This window comes from Phalacrocorax aristotelis, chromosome 25 (genome assembly GCF_949628215.1).
Source record: "Phalacrocorax aristotelis chromosome 25, bGulAri2.1, whole genome shotgun sequence".
NCBI classification, from domain to species: domain Eukaryota; kingdom Metazoa; phylum Chordata; class Aves; order Suliformes; family Phalacrocoracidae; genus Phalacrocorax; species Phalacrocorax aristotelis.
The window spans coordinates 846,139-860,267 of record NC_134300.1 but is presented as its reverse complement, the minus strand read 5'-3'; the positions used below and the strand labels follow the sequence as shown (position 1 = coordinate 860,267).

The window sequence follows — 14,129 nt, the reverse complement described above, 5'->3', positions numbered from 1 at the left end:
CGAGTAGAACCAAACTGCCGCCTCAGCTGTGCTGGGAGGTTTCTGAGGTGTTGGTGCAAAGGGAGCTGAAAGGAGGGGACCGTCTGTGCTGCAGTAACAGCAGGGCAGGGACAGGCAGCCTGGGCATCAGCTTGGGTGCCACGGGACCCAGCTGCACCCAACCCCCGGTTGGGGTCCACAGCCTCGGTGCCAGGCAAGGGGATCATGGGCAGGCCACGGGCAGGACACAGGCAGCCAAGCTCTGGGTGAGCACAACCTCCCTGAAACCCCTCAGCCATGGGGAAGGGCAGCTCCTGCAAGCAGCGATGCTGACACCCACCGCCCTCGCCCAGGTTGCTGCACCCTCCCGCACCCACCACGTTCTGCTCATGGTGCCAACGCTGGCTCCCGGCTGCAGTTCAGCACCGGGGGTGCAGCTCCCGGCCCGTGTCCCCAAGAGCCCCCCCCAGCCTGTTGAAAGAGGAGGTTTAAGGTGTGCGATATTCCTCTTAGCGGAAAACCACTGAGGACACGCTGCGTGGGAGAGCAAGGGGCCGGACACGCAGAGCCGCGTTCCCGTCCCCTGGGAGCACCCCAGCACCCCCACTCCCACGGCAACAACCCCAGTCACCAGCGCCAGGCTCGGGACCGTGCGGCCGGGCCGGCCGTACCCGGCACCCACGCGTGTCGGCGGGGCTGAGCGGGGCCGGGGGGTCCCGGGGGGTCCCGGGCCGCCCCAGCCCCGCCCGGCAGCGCCCCCTGGCGGGGGCGGCCCTACACAGCGATCGCCTCCCGCCCCGGCTCCACCGAGCGGGACCGGGCCCGGGGCCCCGCTGACGCCCCTCGCAGCCGGGGGGACGTGGGGCGTGTAGGGGCACGGCAGGACCCCCCGGCCCGCCGTGCTCCCCCCAAGCCCCGGAAGGCGGGCCGGGCGGGAGGTGCTCGGTACCGAGCGGTGATTTCACCCACCCCGGCTCCACACAGCCGCGCTCAGCGCCGCCGGGATCCCCGGCACCCCCGGGCAGCGGCCGTCCCGATCCCGGGGCGGGAACGGGCAGCGGACAAAGCTCGCCCGGGCACCGGCACCGCTGCCCCGCGGCCGCCGCGTTGCCCTTTTAAGAGGGGGGCCCGGGGCCGCCGCGCCCATTGTCGCCGCCGGCGCGGGGCGGGGGTGGGGGGGGTGGGGGGCCGGTGCCGGTCCCGCGCGCTCCGGGGCGGGGCGGGAGGAGGGGGGGGGGGCACATTCCGCCGCGTTGCCGGGACACCCGTCGCCATGGCGACCGGGCACTGCCGCCGGGGCTCGGCGCGCGCCGCGCAGTTCCCACGGAGCGGCCCGAGCGGCGGCGGCGGCGGCTCCGCTCCCTCCGGGGCGGCGGGAGGGACGGGATGCGGTGCAGTGTTGTGCTCTCGCCTACCAATATTGCACTCGTCCCGGCCTCCCGCCGCCGCGGGCTCCGCCGGTGGGACCGGCCGAGCACCGGCGCTCACCTCCGCGACCACCACCGGGAGGACGGCGAGGGACGGAGCCGAGAGCACGGCGGGAGGGGCCCCGGGGCCCGCTCGGGGCCCCGGGACCCCCCCGCCCCTCCAGGAACCGGGCGCGCAGGCTAGAAAACACTCAAAACTTTATGGCCAGACTTGAGGCAGGGACCGCAGCCGGGGCGGGGCGGGGGGGGGGTATCAGCCCCGCCACCCGCGGCGCCCCCTTCGCCCCGTTGCCGCCCGCACGTGCCGGTACCGGCAGTGCAAAGTCCGCGGGGGGGCGGGAGCGGGGTCCGGCCGGGAGGGGCTGCGGGACCCGGAGCGCCCCTGGGTGCCGCTGGCTGGGGGGTCCGGCCCGGGCGCGGCCGCTCACTCGCGTCCCTCCAGCAGGAACCGGCGGAAGGGCTCGAAGTCGGCGGGGATGGTGTCTGCGGGGCGAGAGCGGGGAGGGGGGGGGCGTCAGGAACCGGGCCGGGGGGGGGCGTGCGGCCAAGCCCTGGTACAGCGAGAGACCCCCGCACCGGGCCGCCCGGCCCAGGACTAACGGAGCGACCCCCGCAGCAGGGGCGGCGGCGGAGATGCTCTGCGCCCCGCGGCGGGGGGGGAGCCCCGGTGCCCCCGCGGGGAGTCGGAGCCCCGGTGCTCACCGTTGCAGCGGTACTGCAGGTTGGACCAGATGATATTCTCCTGGGAGAAGCAGAAGACCCCCAGCCGCCCCCCGCGCATGGTGGTGTCGATGATCACCCCGGAGTCGGCCACCAGCCGCGGGCCCTCGTACAACCGCACCCTGCGGGGAGGGGGGGGGAACGGCCCGGTCCGGCCGGTCAGCGGGGGACCGGGACCCCGCTGGGGCCAGCGCCGGGTATCCCGGGACGGAGCCCCCGCGCCGCCCCCGTCCCGGCCCCGCCGCCTTTGTCGGGTGCTTTGCATGTGAAAGGCGCCGGCGGCCGGCGGGGTCGCCATGGCGACGGGACAATGGCCGCGGGGGCCCGGCGGGGCGGACGGGCCCGGCCCCCGGAGCGCCCCCCCCCCCCCGCGGCGGCCGCCCCGACGGGTTCCTTAAAGGGGAAACGCGCCCGCGGACCCACCGGGGCAGGACGCCTCCCCAGGGCTGGACCCCCTCCCAACGGCTGGCCGGCATCCTCCCTACCAGGGTAGCCCCACCGAGGAGGACCCCCATCCCAACGGCCGGCAGCCCCCCACCGGTGTGGTCCCACCAGGGCTGGACCCCATCCCAACAACCAGCATCCTCCCACTATGCTGTGGCCAAAGCAGGCCCCAGCCCAGCAGCCCCCTGGCCCCCGCTTACCTGATGTAGCCCACCTGGGGCCTGTGCACCAGCTGCCAGCGGTAGGAGGTCTTGTCCCGCCAGCCCACGTTGCGTGGGTCCTTCCAGAGCAGGCGGACGTGGTTGGGTGTGTGGCCCGTGTGCCACAGCGCATTGCGCAGGTGCTCCCCAGGGCCCGTCGAGGACTTCACTGCCTGCAGGTGCACAGGGCGTCAGGGGTGACCCGGCGGGGGGGGGGGGCCTGACCTGGCCCACAGGGTGGCCAGCACCCACCTTGAGCTGCAGCCCTGGCTCTGCCACGGCACGGAAGGGGGTGGCCTGCCAGTACGTCTGCTCTGTTTGCTTCCACATCACCACATAGAAGCTGGCGCTATCCTGGTAGCTGAAGATGAAGCCGGCATAGTCATCATCGGTGACAGTGTTGACGTGGAAGGTGCCCTCGAAGTCCACCCCGTTGAAGGCCGTGTAGCCTACAGGTGGGCAAATGCTGCAAGGAGCCCTCTCCCCCAGCACAGGACCCTGCACCCTGGCTCCCTCCAGCCCACCCTTCACCCCTTGGTGGGGCAAAAAACCAGCCCTCACCCTGCAGCGCAGGGGGACAGAAGCAGGGGGGCTGCCCCACAGCATCTGTAGGTGGGAGAGCATCTCTTACCAACAGCCAAGCCTGGGTCACTGTTCATGGTCTGCACAATCTCCATGCCCTGTGGGGGACAGCAGGGTAAGGGGCATCCCCAGCAGCCCCGGGGACCTCCTGGTCCCCCTCTGCTCCCACCCTGGCAGCGCAGTCCCCAGAAACACAAGGGGCAGCACCCACACCTGGTTGAGGACAACCCAGTTGGGATCGATCTGGGCATCCCCCTCGGGGTCAAGGATGACGGTCTGGTAGGCACGGAAGTCAGTCAGCGTGACCTCAGCACTCTCAGGGCACACATCCAGCTGGTCCACCACCGTATCGTTGTCAAAGTCCTCCTCGCACACGTCACCCACGCCATTCCCTGGGGACACACACCCCAGTCAGGGCCAGGCTGAGCCCAGGTGGCTCTGCCTCCTCCCGCCCACCCCACGCTCACCATCCGAGTCCTTCTGGTTGGGGTTGGGGATGAGGCGGCAGTTGTCCGGGCCAGGTGCCACATAGTCAGGGATGCCATCGTTGTCGTCATCGTTGTCACAGTCATCCCCCAGCCCATCGTTGTCCGAGTCCAGCTGGGAGCTGTTGGGGATCTCGGCGCAGTTGTCCTTGGTGTCCTGGTGCCCATCCCCATCGCTGGGAGCGAGAAAAAGGTCAGAGCAGCACCACAAACTGGGGACCAGGCACCACGTCCCAGCACCCTTGCTGACCCCAAAAACCCCATTGTCCCCCCTTCTGGGCCCCTGAGTGGGGAACCCAGCTCTGCCTCCAGGGACTGGAGGGAACAGGATGGGATGGGGAGGTGACCCCACAGCAGTGCGGTCCCCACCTGTCCTCGTTGGTGTCACAGATGTCTCCTACCAGGTCACTGTCCATATCTGTCTGGAGGAGACCAGAGCCCTAGTTCAGCAGACACCCCAGGGCGAGGGGCCCCAGCCCCCCCACCAGGCAGGGCCCTGCACACCCCAGGCCCCCTGCCCCGGCCTGCGCTGCCTGGCCCTGGCCATACCTGAGTGGGGTTGCTCATTTCAGGGCAACTGTCACAGGCGTCCCCGACACTGTCCTCATCCCGGTCCGTCTGCAGAGGGTTGGGCACCTTGGGGCAGTTATCCAGCATGTTGGGAATCCCTGCAAGGACAGCACTGGGTGGATGCCCATGAGGTGCAGAGCATCCCTGCTCTGCAAGCGGCCCCGGCCCCGCGCAGACAAGCCAGCCCTGAGAGCTGCTCACCGTCCCCATCGATGTCATTATCGCAAGCATCCCCCTCGCCATTGCTGTCCGTGTCCCTCTGGTCGTTATTGGGCACATTGGGGCAGTTGTCGCAGGCATCCCCGAAGGAGTCAGTGTCTGAGTTCTGCTGGTCCTTGTTGGGGAAGAGCCGGCAGTTGTCCTGTGGGGAAGAGGACAGGGATGCCTGCACTGTAGTGTCTGGCAGACAAGAAGCCACAGTCCCACACAGGTCAGGACAGGAGGACATCTCCTCCAGCATGCCAAGTGAGAGCATCCCAGAGCCTGCTGATCCCTAGAAGCATTTTGAGGGCATTGGCACCAAGCCAAAGGGAGAAGCCCTTTGCCCAGCATGGTCCCAAAAGCCATGGTCATGCCCCGCCCACCCAGCACAGACACCTCCACGTTCTTGATGCCATCACCATCAGCATCATCGTCACACTGGTCCCCAATGCCGTCGTTGTCAGCATCCTCCTGCCCTGAATTCGGTGTCAGGCGGCAGTTGTCCTGCAGGCACAGGCAGTGTTAAAGAGGAGGAGACAAGGTCTGAAGAACAGCCCTGCCATGGGCTCCCTGAGCCCTGGCAACCCCTGCCCAAGTATGTTGCCCTCCCTCTCTGGGACACCCACCTGCTTGCAGTGCTTGTTATTGTCAATGCAGGGCAGGGGCTCGTCCGGGTAGCCGTCCAGGTCAGTGTCTTGCCCACACACATTGCCATTGCCAGCCCAGCCCACGTTGCACTGAAGAAAGAAGAAATCAAGGTCTGGGAAGCAGGGAAGGGCCCTGGCAGGACCAACTGCTGCCCCTGTCGATACCCCCTGCACCCTCCTGCTTCACCATCCTCTTGCCACCTGCTCCCGTCTGCCACTCACCGCACATGAAATTTCACCATTCCTCTCAAACACACAGAAGCCGTTGATATCGCAAGGGTTGGAGGGGGGAGTGCTGCAGGACTTCTGCGGGACGCAGCCAGACGTTTGATTCCCCACAAACCCTGACTTGCAGGGACCACACTTGTAGGAGCCCTAAAAGAGAGAGGGCAGAGGCAGCATGAGGGGAGCAGGGCAGCCCCAGATGCCAGGCAGGGGAGTGGGGCCACTCTGCTCACCAGTGTGTTGGTGCAGATGGAGTTGGGGTCGCAGCCCCCATTGTTCCCATCGTTGCATTCATCAATATCTGTGCAAACCTGCAAGCAGTCGCAGGAGAAACTGTCACCCGGGGCCTTTCCCCGCCTGTGCCCTGCCCAGGAAAGCTGCCCTCCTCTGGCAGGCACAGCATCCTCCTCCCATCCCTGCAGCTCAGCAGCCCAGAGAGCCCACGGGGACCCAGCAACGTCCCGTGGCACCGCACTGACCTGCTTGCTGGCCCTTGCGTAGTCAGCCCCCACGCCAGAGACAGTGTTGCCCCGATAACCACGGGGACAGGGCTCACAGCGGAAGCCGGGGGCCGTGTTGATGCACTTGGAACCAGGGAAGCAGGGGTTGGCATAAGCGCACTGTGGCACAGAGAGAGAGAAAGGTTTCACCCTCGGGCACGGCATCCTGCATATCAGGGTGGCCACTGCCCCGGGGCACCCTGGTGGGACCCTTCCCTGGCTTGAGGATGTGTCCAGAGAGGGGAAGCATTGTCTGCCAGTGCTGCTCTGGCAGTACTGGGGCTCAGGCATCACCTGCTGACCGACACCAGGCACGTGCTCACCTCATCAATGTCGGCGCAGTGCGTGCCATTGCCCTCCAGCCCTGGCGGGCAGGGCCCACAGCGGTACCCAGGGTACTCGTATGTCTCCATGCAGTCCACGCCACTGAAGCAGGGGTTGGGGTTGCAGCGGGACCGGTGCTCATGGAAGCCTGCGAAGATGGGGGCCGGGGCGTGAGGTGGGGTGGCCCTTTGCCCCCTAGAGTAGGAGCAGAGCCTTGCCAGCACTCACCGCAGACCTGGCACTCCATGATGGTGTTACGGATCAGAGACATCTCCTTCACCTGTGAGGCAGCAGAGCACGGAGCATCAGGGGGAAGCAGTGTAATGGCGGGCAAACTGCTCCTGGACAAACCCAGCCCGGGGAGAGCTGACACCGTTGTGCTGCCTCACCTGGTCCCTAATGTCTTCCCGCAGCTCAGTCAAGATCCGGTTGAAGAGGGTCAGCTGCGTGACCAGCGCCTTGGTCTGCTCACCTGCCAGAAGCAGAAAGGACAAGATCAGCCCCAGGGCAGATGCAGCCTTCCAGGCCCGTGGGCTGGGGAGTGCTCTGCCCCCCCTGCACCGAACCAGGAGGACAAGATAGCTGATGGCCCTTCTTCCTCCTCCCTGGCCCACACAGGACCCCTTCCCCTGTAGCACATCCCACGCCCTCTGATCTACCACATCCCGGGGCCCTGCAGGCACTGGGACAGGCTGCAGAGGGTTTTCTGCCTCTCTGGAGCCCTAAACGCTGCCATCGCCCTCACACCAGGGAAAGGGGGAAGCAGAGCAGGGACTTACCCAGGACGGATGCCAGCACACTTGTCACTGCAAGGAGAGAGACAAGACATTACTGACTGCTGCCATCAAAGCCCAGCAGCATCACCTCACACAGTTGCTCCTGGTCAGTGCATGCACAGCGCAGGAGCTCCCACCTGCATGGGGACACCTGGACCAGGAGAGGCAGGAGCATCCCTCTCTGCGGCATGCTGTCACCTCCCACCTCCATGCGCCACAGCATGTAGCACACGTGGGTGACCCATAAGCTCTCCGTGCTGACCCTGCTCGGTGCAAGGCATGGACGTGCTGTTACCTGCACTGTGAATAGACTCATCTCCTTGGAAAGGGCACTCGCTCAGGGCTCCGACGCGGCTCATGGACCCTCCCAGGATCAGCTTCATTGACTCCACAAACCCCTGATGTACAAAGGGAGATGCAGTCAGCCATGGGGAGCTCTGCCTGTCCCTGAGGGTGCGGGCTGGGGGGCAGTCTCAGCCTCCCAGGGAGTCCTAGCACTCACCTGCATCCTCTGGTAGGCCTTCTGCCCTGTGCGCACCTCAATGGACTCCACTTCTGCCAGGGGGATCTCCGACAGCTCGGGCAGCCCCACACTGGAGTCCATCTGCTTGCAGTCGACATAGAGCTCCACGCTCAGCATGTCCCCGCGCAGCCCACTCAGGCGCACGATGACAGTGTGGCTCTGCCCATCCGCCACGTGCGCGTGCTGCAGGTTGACCGAGTGCAGCTTGTTGTCTTCCCGCAGGTAGCGCACCAGGACTGCGGAGGAGCGGGAAGGGTCCGTCAGCTCTCCCCCCGAGCGCCAACAGCCCCCTAGGACCGTGTGCATCCCGCTGCTCCCCCCAGCAGGCCCCACGGATGGTGGGAACTTGGTTTCCATTTCTCTCTAAGCATCACGGGAAGACAAGGGTCAGCACGTCCCCATGCAACAGGCACCCACCTTTGTTGATTTTCCCTACCACGGAGACCTCCAGCCACCTCGTGTTGTCCTTCTTGGAGTAGAGGCCGAAGAGGGTCCCCCCCTGCTTGGGAGGCAGGCGGAAGGTGGAGAGGAGGTAAACGTCATTAACAGTCAGGAGCTCCATCCGGATCTTGTGCGTTATGCTGGCCATCTGCCGGGCCTCGCTCACCATCAGCAGGTCGATGACTGCGGGAGCCAAGCACGGGGGTCGCATCTTGACCGACCGCCGCAGCTCCGGCCGCAGGAGCGCGGAGGTGCCCGGTGCAGGGTGCCGCGGCCCGCGCCCGCTGTAAGCCCGGCCAGGCCGAGGGGACGGGGACGTCCCTGAACTGCCGGGACCGGGGGGGGGAGGCCGGGGAAGCCCCGAGGGCTCCGGGCCCCGCCCAGCCCCGGCCCCGCGCGGTGGCGCTCCAGGACCGGCAGCGCCGCGGCCGCACCGCCGAGAGGGACCCGCGGAGCCCCCACCACCGGCGGGACCGGCCCGGGAGCCAAGCGGGGTTCCCGGCCCGGAGCCTGCCTTGCTTCGCCGCTCCGCAGCCGGGGCTTCTCCGCGGGGGCAGCTGCAGCGCTCCGCCGGCCCCGAGCATCCCGCAACCGGGACGGGCAGGGCTGGGCGAACCGGTCCGGCCCCGCGGGATCGCGAGGGGAGCGGGGCCGCAGCTCGCGTAGAGCTGCGGGGGCAGCGCGGAGCCCCCCCGGGGCCGGGACCGGCCGACGGCGCGGAGCAGCGACCGCGACCGCCGCGCCAGGGCACAGCCGGCCAGGGAACCCCGGGAGGGGCGGCCCGGACCTCGGCACCGGCACGGGGCGCTCCGGGGAAGCACGGAGAGCCCGGTCCCGCCGACACTCAGCTGCCCGCCTGCTCCGTGCAACCGTACCGGGCGGACCGGGAGCAGCCCCGGCGCCGGGGCGAGCCCCAGCCGCGCACCGCGACCCCGCGAGCCCCCGCTGACCCGTGCGGCGGGGCCGGAGCCCTCCCGCCGGCATCGCGGGACCGGCGGCTCCCTGCCCCGAGCTGCCCCCGGGCAGAGCCGCCCTATGGGGTGCCGGTGGCCGCCCCGAGCACCGGGGATGAATGTCCCTCTGTCCCCCGCTGCCCGCAGCCCGGGTGCCAGACCTCCCAGGGCGAGCAGAGCCGCTGTCAGCCGCCCCGGGCCGGGGAGCCGGGCCGGGGAGGGGGTCCGGCGGGCGACAGCGGGGACGGGGGGGCTCCAGCCTCCCGGCTGGCAGCGGGCCGGGCGCCCACCCCGCCTCACCCCGTCGGGGCCGCCCCGCCGCCGCCCCGGGGCCCGGCCCGGCAGCAGCCTTACCTTGCAGCCCGTGGCGAGCCGCGCCGGCGGCGGCCAGCAGGAGCAGCGCCAGGAGCGCGCCGAGGGCCGGGCCCCCCGCGGCCGCCGGTGCCCCCATGCCGCCGGTGCCGCCGGTGCGGAGCGGAGTGCGGCGGGGCGGGGTGGCGCGAGCGGGGAGGGGCCGGCGCTGCCGGCGAGGAGGAAACAAAGAGCCGTCAATCACGGGCGCGCATCCCGGGGACCCCGGCGGGCGCTCTGCCGGGGCGGCCCGGCCGTAGCCCCGTCGGCGGAGCGGAGAGGAGCGGGACGGAGGGCGGCGCGCTGGGCCCGGGGCTGCGGGCGACCCACCGGCCGGTCTGGCGCTACCCGCCGCTGGCCAAGCTCCCGCTCACAGAAATTGAGTGTGGCAGGCGCCGGTTCACCGGGAGGTCAGGCAGTCTGGGGCCGCCTTCTCGCGAGCCAGAGCCGCCCCAGCAGCGCCAGAGCATCCCAGCCCGGGAGAACCGGGAACCGCCGCCGGCGGCCGAGGTGTGCGGGGACGGCACGGGGCTGCTTTGCCGGGGTGCCCCGCGCCGAGATGTCAGTCCCCGGGCCGGGCGGTGCTCCCCGGGGCGGGCGGAGCCCCCGGGCCGGGCGGTGCTCCCCGGGGCGGGCGAGGAGCGAGCGGAGCCCGCCCGCCTGGAGAGCGCTCAGCAGCATCCATCAGCGCCGGGACGCGGCCCAAGCCCCAGAGCAACACGATGAGCTCATCCCAGGAGCTCCGTCCCCTCCGGCCCGGGCTGCGGGGAGCGGGGGGCGCCGCGGGAGGCCCCGCCGTGCCTCGGGGTGGCGGCGGCGGCGCGGTGCGCCGCGGGCAGCGCCCGGACCGTGCCGTGCCGTGCCGTGCCTCCGGAGCCCGCCGCGCCACCCGGGGGTGCTCGGGCCGGCCGAGCCGCTGCCCGTGGGGCGCCGGCCAAGGCGGGCGGGCGGCCCGCGGCGCCCCGGCCGTGTTTACTCCTGTTTCCCCCGGCTCCATAACAACGGGCCGGGCCCAGCCCCGGGTCCGCCCCAGCCCCGGGTCCGCGCCAGCGGCCCCGGGTAACGGCGGGGGTGGGGGGATGGCTCCCGAGTTTTCCCTCCCTCCGCTGCCAGCGGGCTCCCGCCCCTGTTTTCTTTCCATGGAAACGTGCGGGGAAGGTGCGGGACTGAGCGCGGGACCCGGCCCCAGGGACCCGGCAAGCACAGCCACCCCCGTCCCGGGGGCTCGGCTCCGCTCCGCCGCGCTCGGGCACGGAGCAGCGCCGGGCCGGTGCCGGTGCCGCCGGCGGAGCCGCCCCGCGGTGGGGGCGGGCGGAGCCGGCCCGTGTGGTTCCGGGTCGGGCGGGAAGATGGCGGCGCCCATGGAGCTGTTCTGCTGGGCCGGGGGCTGGGGGCTGCCCTCGGTGGACCCCGACTGCCTGGCCGTGCTGGTGAGCGGCGGCGGGGCCGGGGGCGGCGGCGGGGCCGGGGCCGGGGCCGGTGCGTGGCGCCCGGCCGAGCCCTCGCTCCCGCCGCCGCTCTCCTCTCTTGCAGACGTACGCGCGGTTCACGGGGGCGCCGCTGAAGGTGCACCGGGTCACCAGCCCCTGGAGGAGCCCCTCCGGTAAGGGCCCCCGCGGGGCTACCGGCGCCGCCCGGCAGCCGGGATCACCCAACCCTCCGCACCGGCACCGCCCGGTGCCCCCCGCCCCTTGGCACCCCCCCGCCCCTTGGCAACCCCCCGCCCCGTTGCACCCTGCCACCACTGTACTCTTCCGACCCCATTGCACCCCTCTCACCCCATTGCACCCCCCTTGTCCCACCATGCTCCCCATGAGCCATCGCACACAGCTTTCATCCTCTCACCCACATCCCTTGCATCATTGTACCCCTCCTGCCCCATCTTCTGCACCCGGTCTCTGCTGCATGCACCTCTGCCTTGTGCCCCCTCATCTGCGGGGGGGGCTTTTCACCCTGGCACAGCCCCCACCCCCCGCAGACCCCTTGCCCGCGGCAGGGTGGCACGCTGGGCACCAGTGCCCGCAGCCACCCCTCTCCCTGCCCTCAGGGCGCCTGCCCGCGCTGAAGACGCGGGACGAGGGCACCATCTCCAAAACGCAGCAGATCATAACTCACCTCAGGAAACAGGTAAGGGGGGCGAGGGTCACCCCTCCCTCTGGGCTGGGGGCTGGAGGACACCAGAGCCCCCCTGGGTCACCCAAGAGGCACGGGCAGGATTTGGCACTTCCCTGCCAGATCCGTTGCATTTGCTCTGCAGAAGTATAACGCTGACTACGACCTCTCAGCTACGCAAGGGGCGGACACGCTGGCCTTCGTGTCCCTGCTGGAAGAGAAACTGCTGCCAGTGCTGGTGAGTCTCCCTGTGGAAGCATCTTTGGGGTGATGCGGAAAAGGTGATCTCACCGAGGACTGGATCTGCTCCGTGGAGCGGTGCTGGTGGGCTGAGGCGTGTGCCCACCTGCCAGGAGAGCCAGAGAACATTGCAGGCAGCAAAATCCCGGGGGCCTGGAGCATCAGTAGCAGGGATTAGGGTGCTGGGGGTCTCACATGGCAGTGGTGGGTTGTGCAGCCAGGGTTGGGGGGTCTGGCCTTGACCCTGATGCTCCCCCAGCCCCTCGTGATCTCTGGGGCAGCCGGTCCTGTGCTGGGCACGCAGTGCCTGTGTGAGGAGCGCTGGGCACGGGCTCCACGGCACCCGCCACAGCAAAAGGCTGCGCTGGCTCCAGCCCCTCCATGGCCTGCACACGGATTGTTCTCCGCTGCAGATCCACACCTTCTGGGTGGACGCAAAGAACTACGTGGAGCACACGCGGAAGTGGTACGCAGAAACCATTCCCTTCCCCCTGAACTTCTTCCTGCCCAACTGCATGCACAAGCAGCACCTGGAGCGGCTGCAGCTTATGTGGGGAGACAGCTACATGGAGGATGAAGAGAAGCTGGAGAAGGAGGTGAGGCAATGTGGTCTGGGCATGGGAGGTCCTTGGCGGGTGGCCAGAGGGACCCACGTGAGGCCAAAATCTTAACTGGGGTCTGGGGTTCACACTGGCTGAGCTCCCCTTAGCACTGTGGCAGCCTGCCCCATGTGGGCCAGGTGGGTGACAACCCTCTGTTCTCCTTCTCCAGCTCTACCGGGATGCTCGGGAATGCCTGACACTCCTGTCCCAGCGCCTAGGCTCCCAGAAGTTTTTCTTCGGAGACTCGTAGGTGGCCATAGGGGGAAGGTGCTCTGGGGCCTGAGAGCCCCACACACCCAGGCAGGACCGAGACGCCATGGCCTGTGGGGAAGCCGGAGCCCATGCATGTTGCTTTAGGGGTTGTCCAACCCCCAAACCCTGTGCCGAGCCTCACAGGGGACAGGGCTGTCCCTGGCAGCATGGAGCAACGTGGGTGGCAGGAATTAAGGCTGCAGGAGCTGCTGCCAGCCCCAGCCTCTATTTCCCCATCTCTTGTTGGAGCCAGTAGAGCTGCTCCAGGATGGGATCATCCTGCTCCCCATGGCCTCACCTTGGGGGCTGGAAGCAGAGAGCCCTTCTGAGGATGAGGAGCCAGTTGCTATCCCCTGGGGTGCAGGGGGCTGGGGGTGGCCTTAGTCTGGGTGGATTTGGGTGGGGTCAGTGGGAAGATGCACAGGGACTGTGACCCAGTCATGGGTCTCCATGCCCCAGGCCAGCCTCCCTCGACGCCTTCGTCTTCAGCCGCCTGGCGCCGCTCCTGAAGGCGAAGCTGCCCAACGGGAAACTGCAGCAGCACCTGAAGTCCCTGCAGAACCTGTGCAACTACTGCACCTCCATCCTCAGCCTCTACTTCCCCTGGGACGGAGGTGAGATGCATCCCCCTGCCTTGCCCCATGTGCTCAGGGTGACCCCCCTTCTCACCCCTGCTCTGCCCCCCAGGTGAGCCGCCAACCAGCACCCCACGGGCTACTGGCGCCGACAGCAGTGAGGCGGAGGAGGACCCCCACAAATGGCGCAACCAGCTCCTGTCGGTGCTGGTGGGGCTGGCAGCCATGCTGGGCTACGCCTTCCTGAGCGGCATTGTCTCCATCCAGCGTGGTGGCGCGGGGCCAGCTGGCCGCCAGCCCATTGCCCTGGAGGAGGAGGAAGAGGAGGAAGAGGAGTGAGGAAGAGCTGTGCAACTGTTTCCCCTCCAGTCCCTGGAACTGACTGTTTTTACACTGGGAGCCTGGCACTGTCGCTCCCTGCGGGTGCTCTGCTCTGGGTCCCACCAGGGGTTGCAGCCTTCTCTGCAAGGAGCGTGCCTGCCATGCCAATAAACCTCCCTCTCTCCACCTGCACCCTCTCGTCCTCCCAGCAAGCTCAGGTCCCTTCCCAGCTTCCCCAGTTGCACAGGCTGGAGCACTGCAGCAGGCACTGATGTGCTGCCCCGTCACCCGTCCTGCTCTACCCCGGTACCCCACATCCTTCTCGCAGCTCTGCCCCTTGTCCCCAGCCTTGGGGTTCTCTGGGCATGGGGTGAAAGAGAGACCTGCGGGTGTTTAAGTTCCTAAAAGCATCTGTGAAAGTCTCGGCAGCATCTCCCATCCTTTCTCTGGCAGCTGTGGGGTTGAGGCCTCCACCTCCCCCACCCTGTGGCATTCCTGCCCTCCAGCCACAAGGCATAGCAGGCGGTGGGTTCTGTGGGGCTGGTGTGCCCCCTCCACCCCCACGCTGCCTGCCGCAGCAACCAGCAGCAAGGGAGCCTTGGGCTCAGCAGGATGCGTCCCCAGCCCAGGAGGGCCTAAGTGCTCCCGCTGCTGGAGGGACACCTGGAGCCCAGCTCCC

The 14,129-nt window shown here is 68.8% G+C and overlaps 2 protein-coding genes across 2 annotated transcripts; one reads left to right on the top strand and one right to left on the bottom strand.

The window, feature by feature from the left end:
* Positions 1-1,587: 1,587 nt before the first annotated feature.
* On the bottom strand, positions 1,588-9,539 carry THBS3 (thrombospondin 3). Its single transcript, XM_075074926.1, has 23 exons — positions 9,352-9,539; positions 8,021-8,227; positions 7,583-7,839; positions 7,376-7,478; positions 7,084-7,110; positions 6,694-6,776; positions 6,533-6,584; positions 6,304-6,452; positions 5,960-6,100; positions 5,714-5,791; positions 5,478-5,630; positions 5,235-5,345; positions 5,005-5,112; positions 4,609-4,768; positions 4,387-4,505; positions 4,207-4,259; positions 3,820-4,013; positions 3,566-3,744; positions 3,402-3,450; positions 3,023-3,219; positions 2,771-2,943; positions 2,109-2,248; positions 1,588-1,889 (listed from the first exon to the last, which is right to left on the bottom strand). Exons 1-23 carry the CDS (start codon positions 9,446-9,448, stop codon positions 1,831-1,833), a joined length of 2,889 nt encoding a protein of 962 aa, XP_074931027.1. The 5' UTR covers positions 9,449-9,539; the 3' UTR covers positions 1,588-1,830.
* A 958-nt stretch (positions 9,540-10,497) lies between these two features.
* MTX1 (metaxin 1) lies at positions 10,498-13,642 on the top strand. Its single transcript, XM_075074927.1, has 8 exons — positions 10,498-10,778; positions 10,882-10,951; positions 11,396-11,475; positions 11,606-11,698; positions 12,114-12,296; positions 12,472-12,548; positions 13,014-13,168; positions 13,242-13,642. The coding sequence occupies exons 1-8, from the start codon at positions 10,698-10,700 to the stop codon at positions 13,466-13,468; spliced, it is 966 nt and encodes a 321-aa protein (XP_074931028.1). The 5' UTR covers positions 10,498-10,697; the 3' UTR covers positions 13,469-13,642.
* Positions 13,643-14,129: the final 487 nt, after the last annotated feature.

Coding starts and splice junctions, on each gene's coding strand:
- THBS3 (XM_075074926.1), bottom strand. CDS start 9,448: ATGGGGGCACCGGCGGCCGCGGGGGGCCCGGCCCTCGGCGCGCTCCTG. Junction 2,249..2,770: donor CCCCAGGTGGGCTACATCAG/GTAAGCGGGGGC, acceptor CCCTCCCCGCAG/GGTGCGGTTGTACGAGGGCC. Junction 1,890..2,108: donor CCTGCAGTACCGCTGCAACG/GTGAGCACCGGG, acceptor CTCGCCCCGCAG/ACACCATCCCCGCCGACTTC.
- MTX1 (XM_075074927.1), top strand. CDS start 10,698: ATGGCGGCGCCCATGGAGCTGTTCTGCTGGGCCGGGGGCTGGGGGCTG. Junction 11,476..11,605: donor TAACTCACCTCAGGAAACAG/GTAAGGGGGGCG, acceptor TTTGCTCTGCAG/AAGTATAACGCTGACTACGA. Junction 13,169..13,241: donor CTACTTCCCCTGGGACGGAG/GTGAGATGCATC, acceptor TCTGCCCCCCAG/GTGAGCCGCCAACCAGCACC.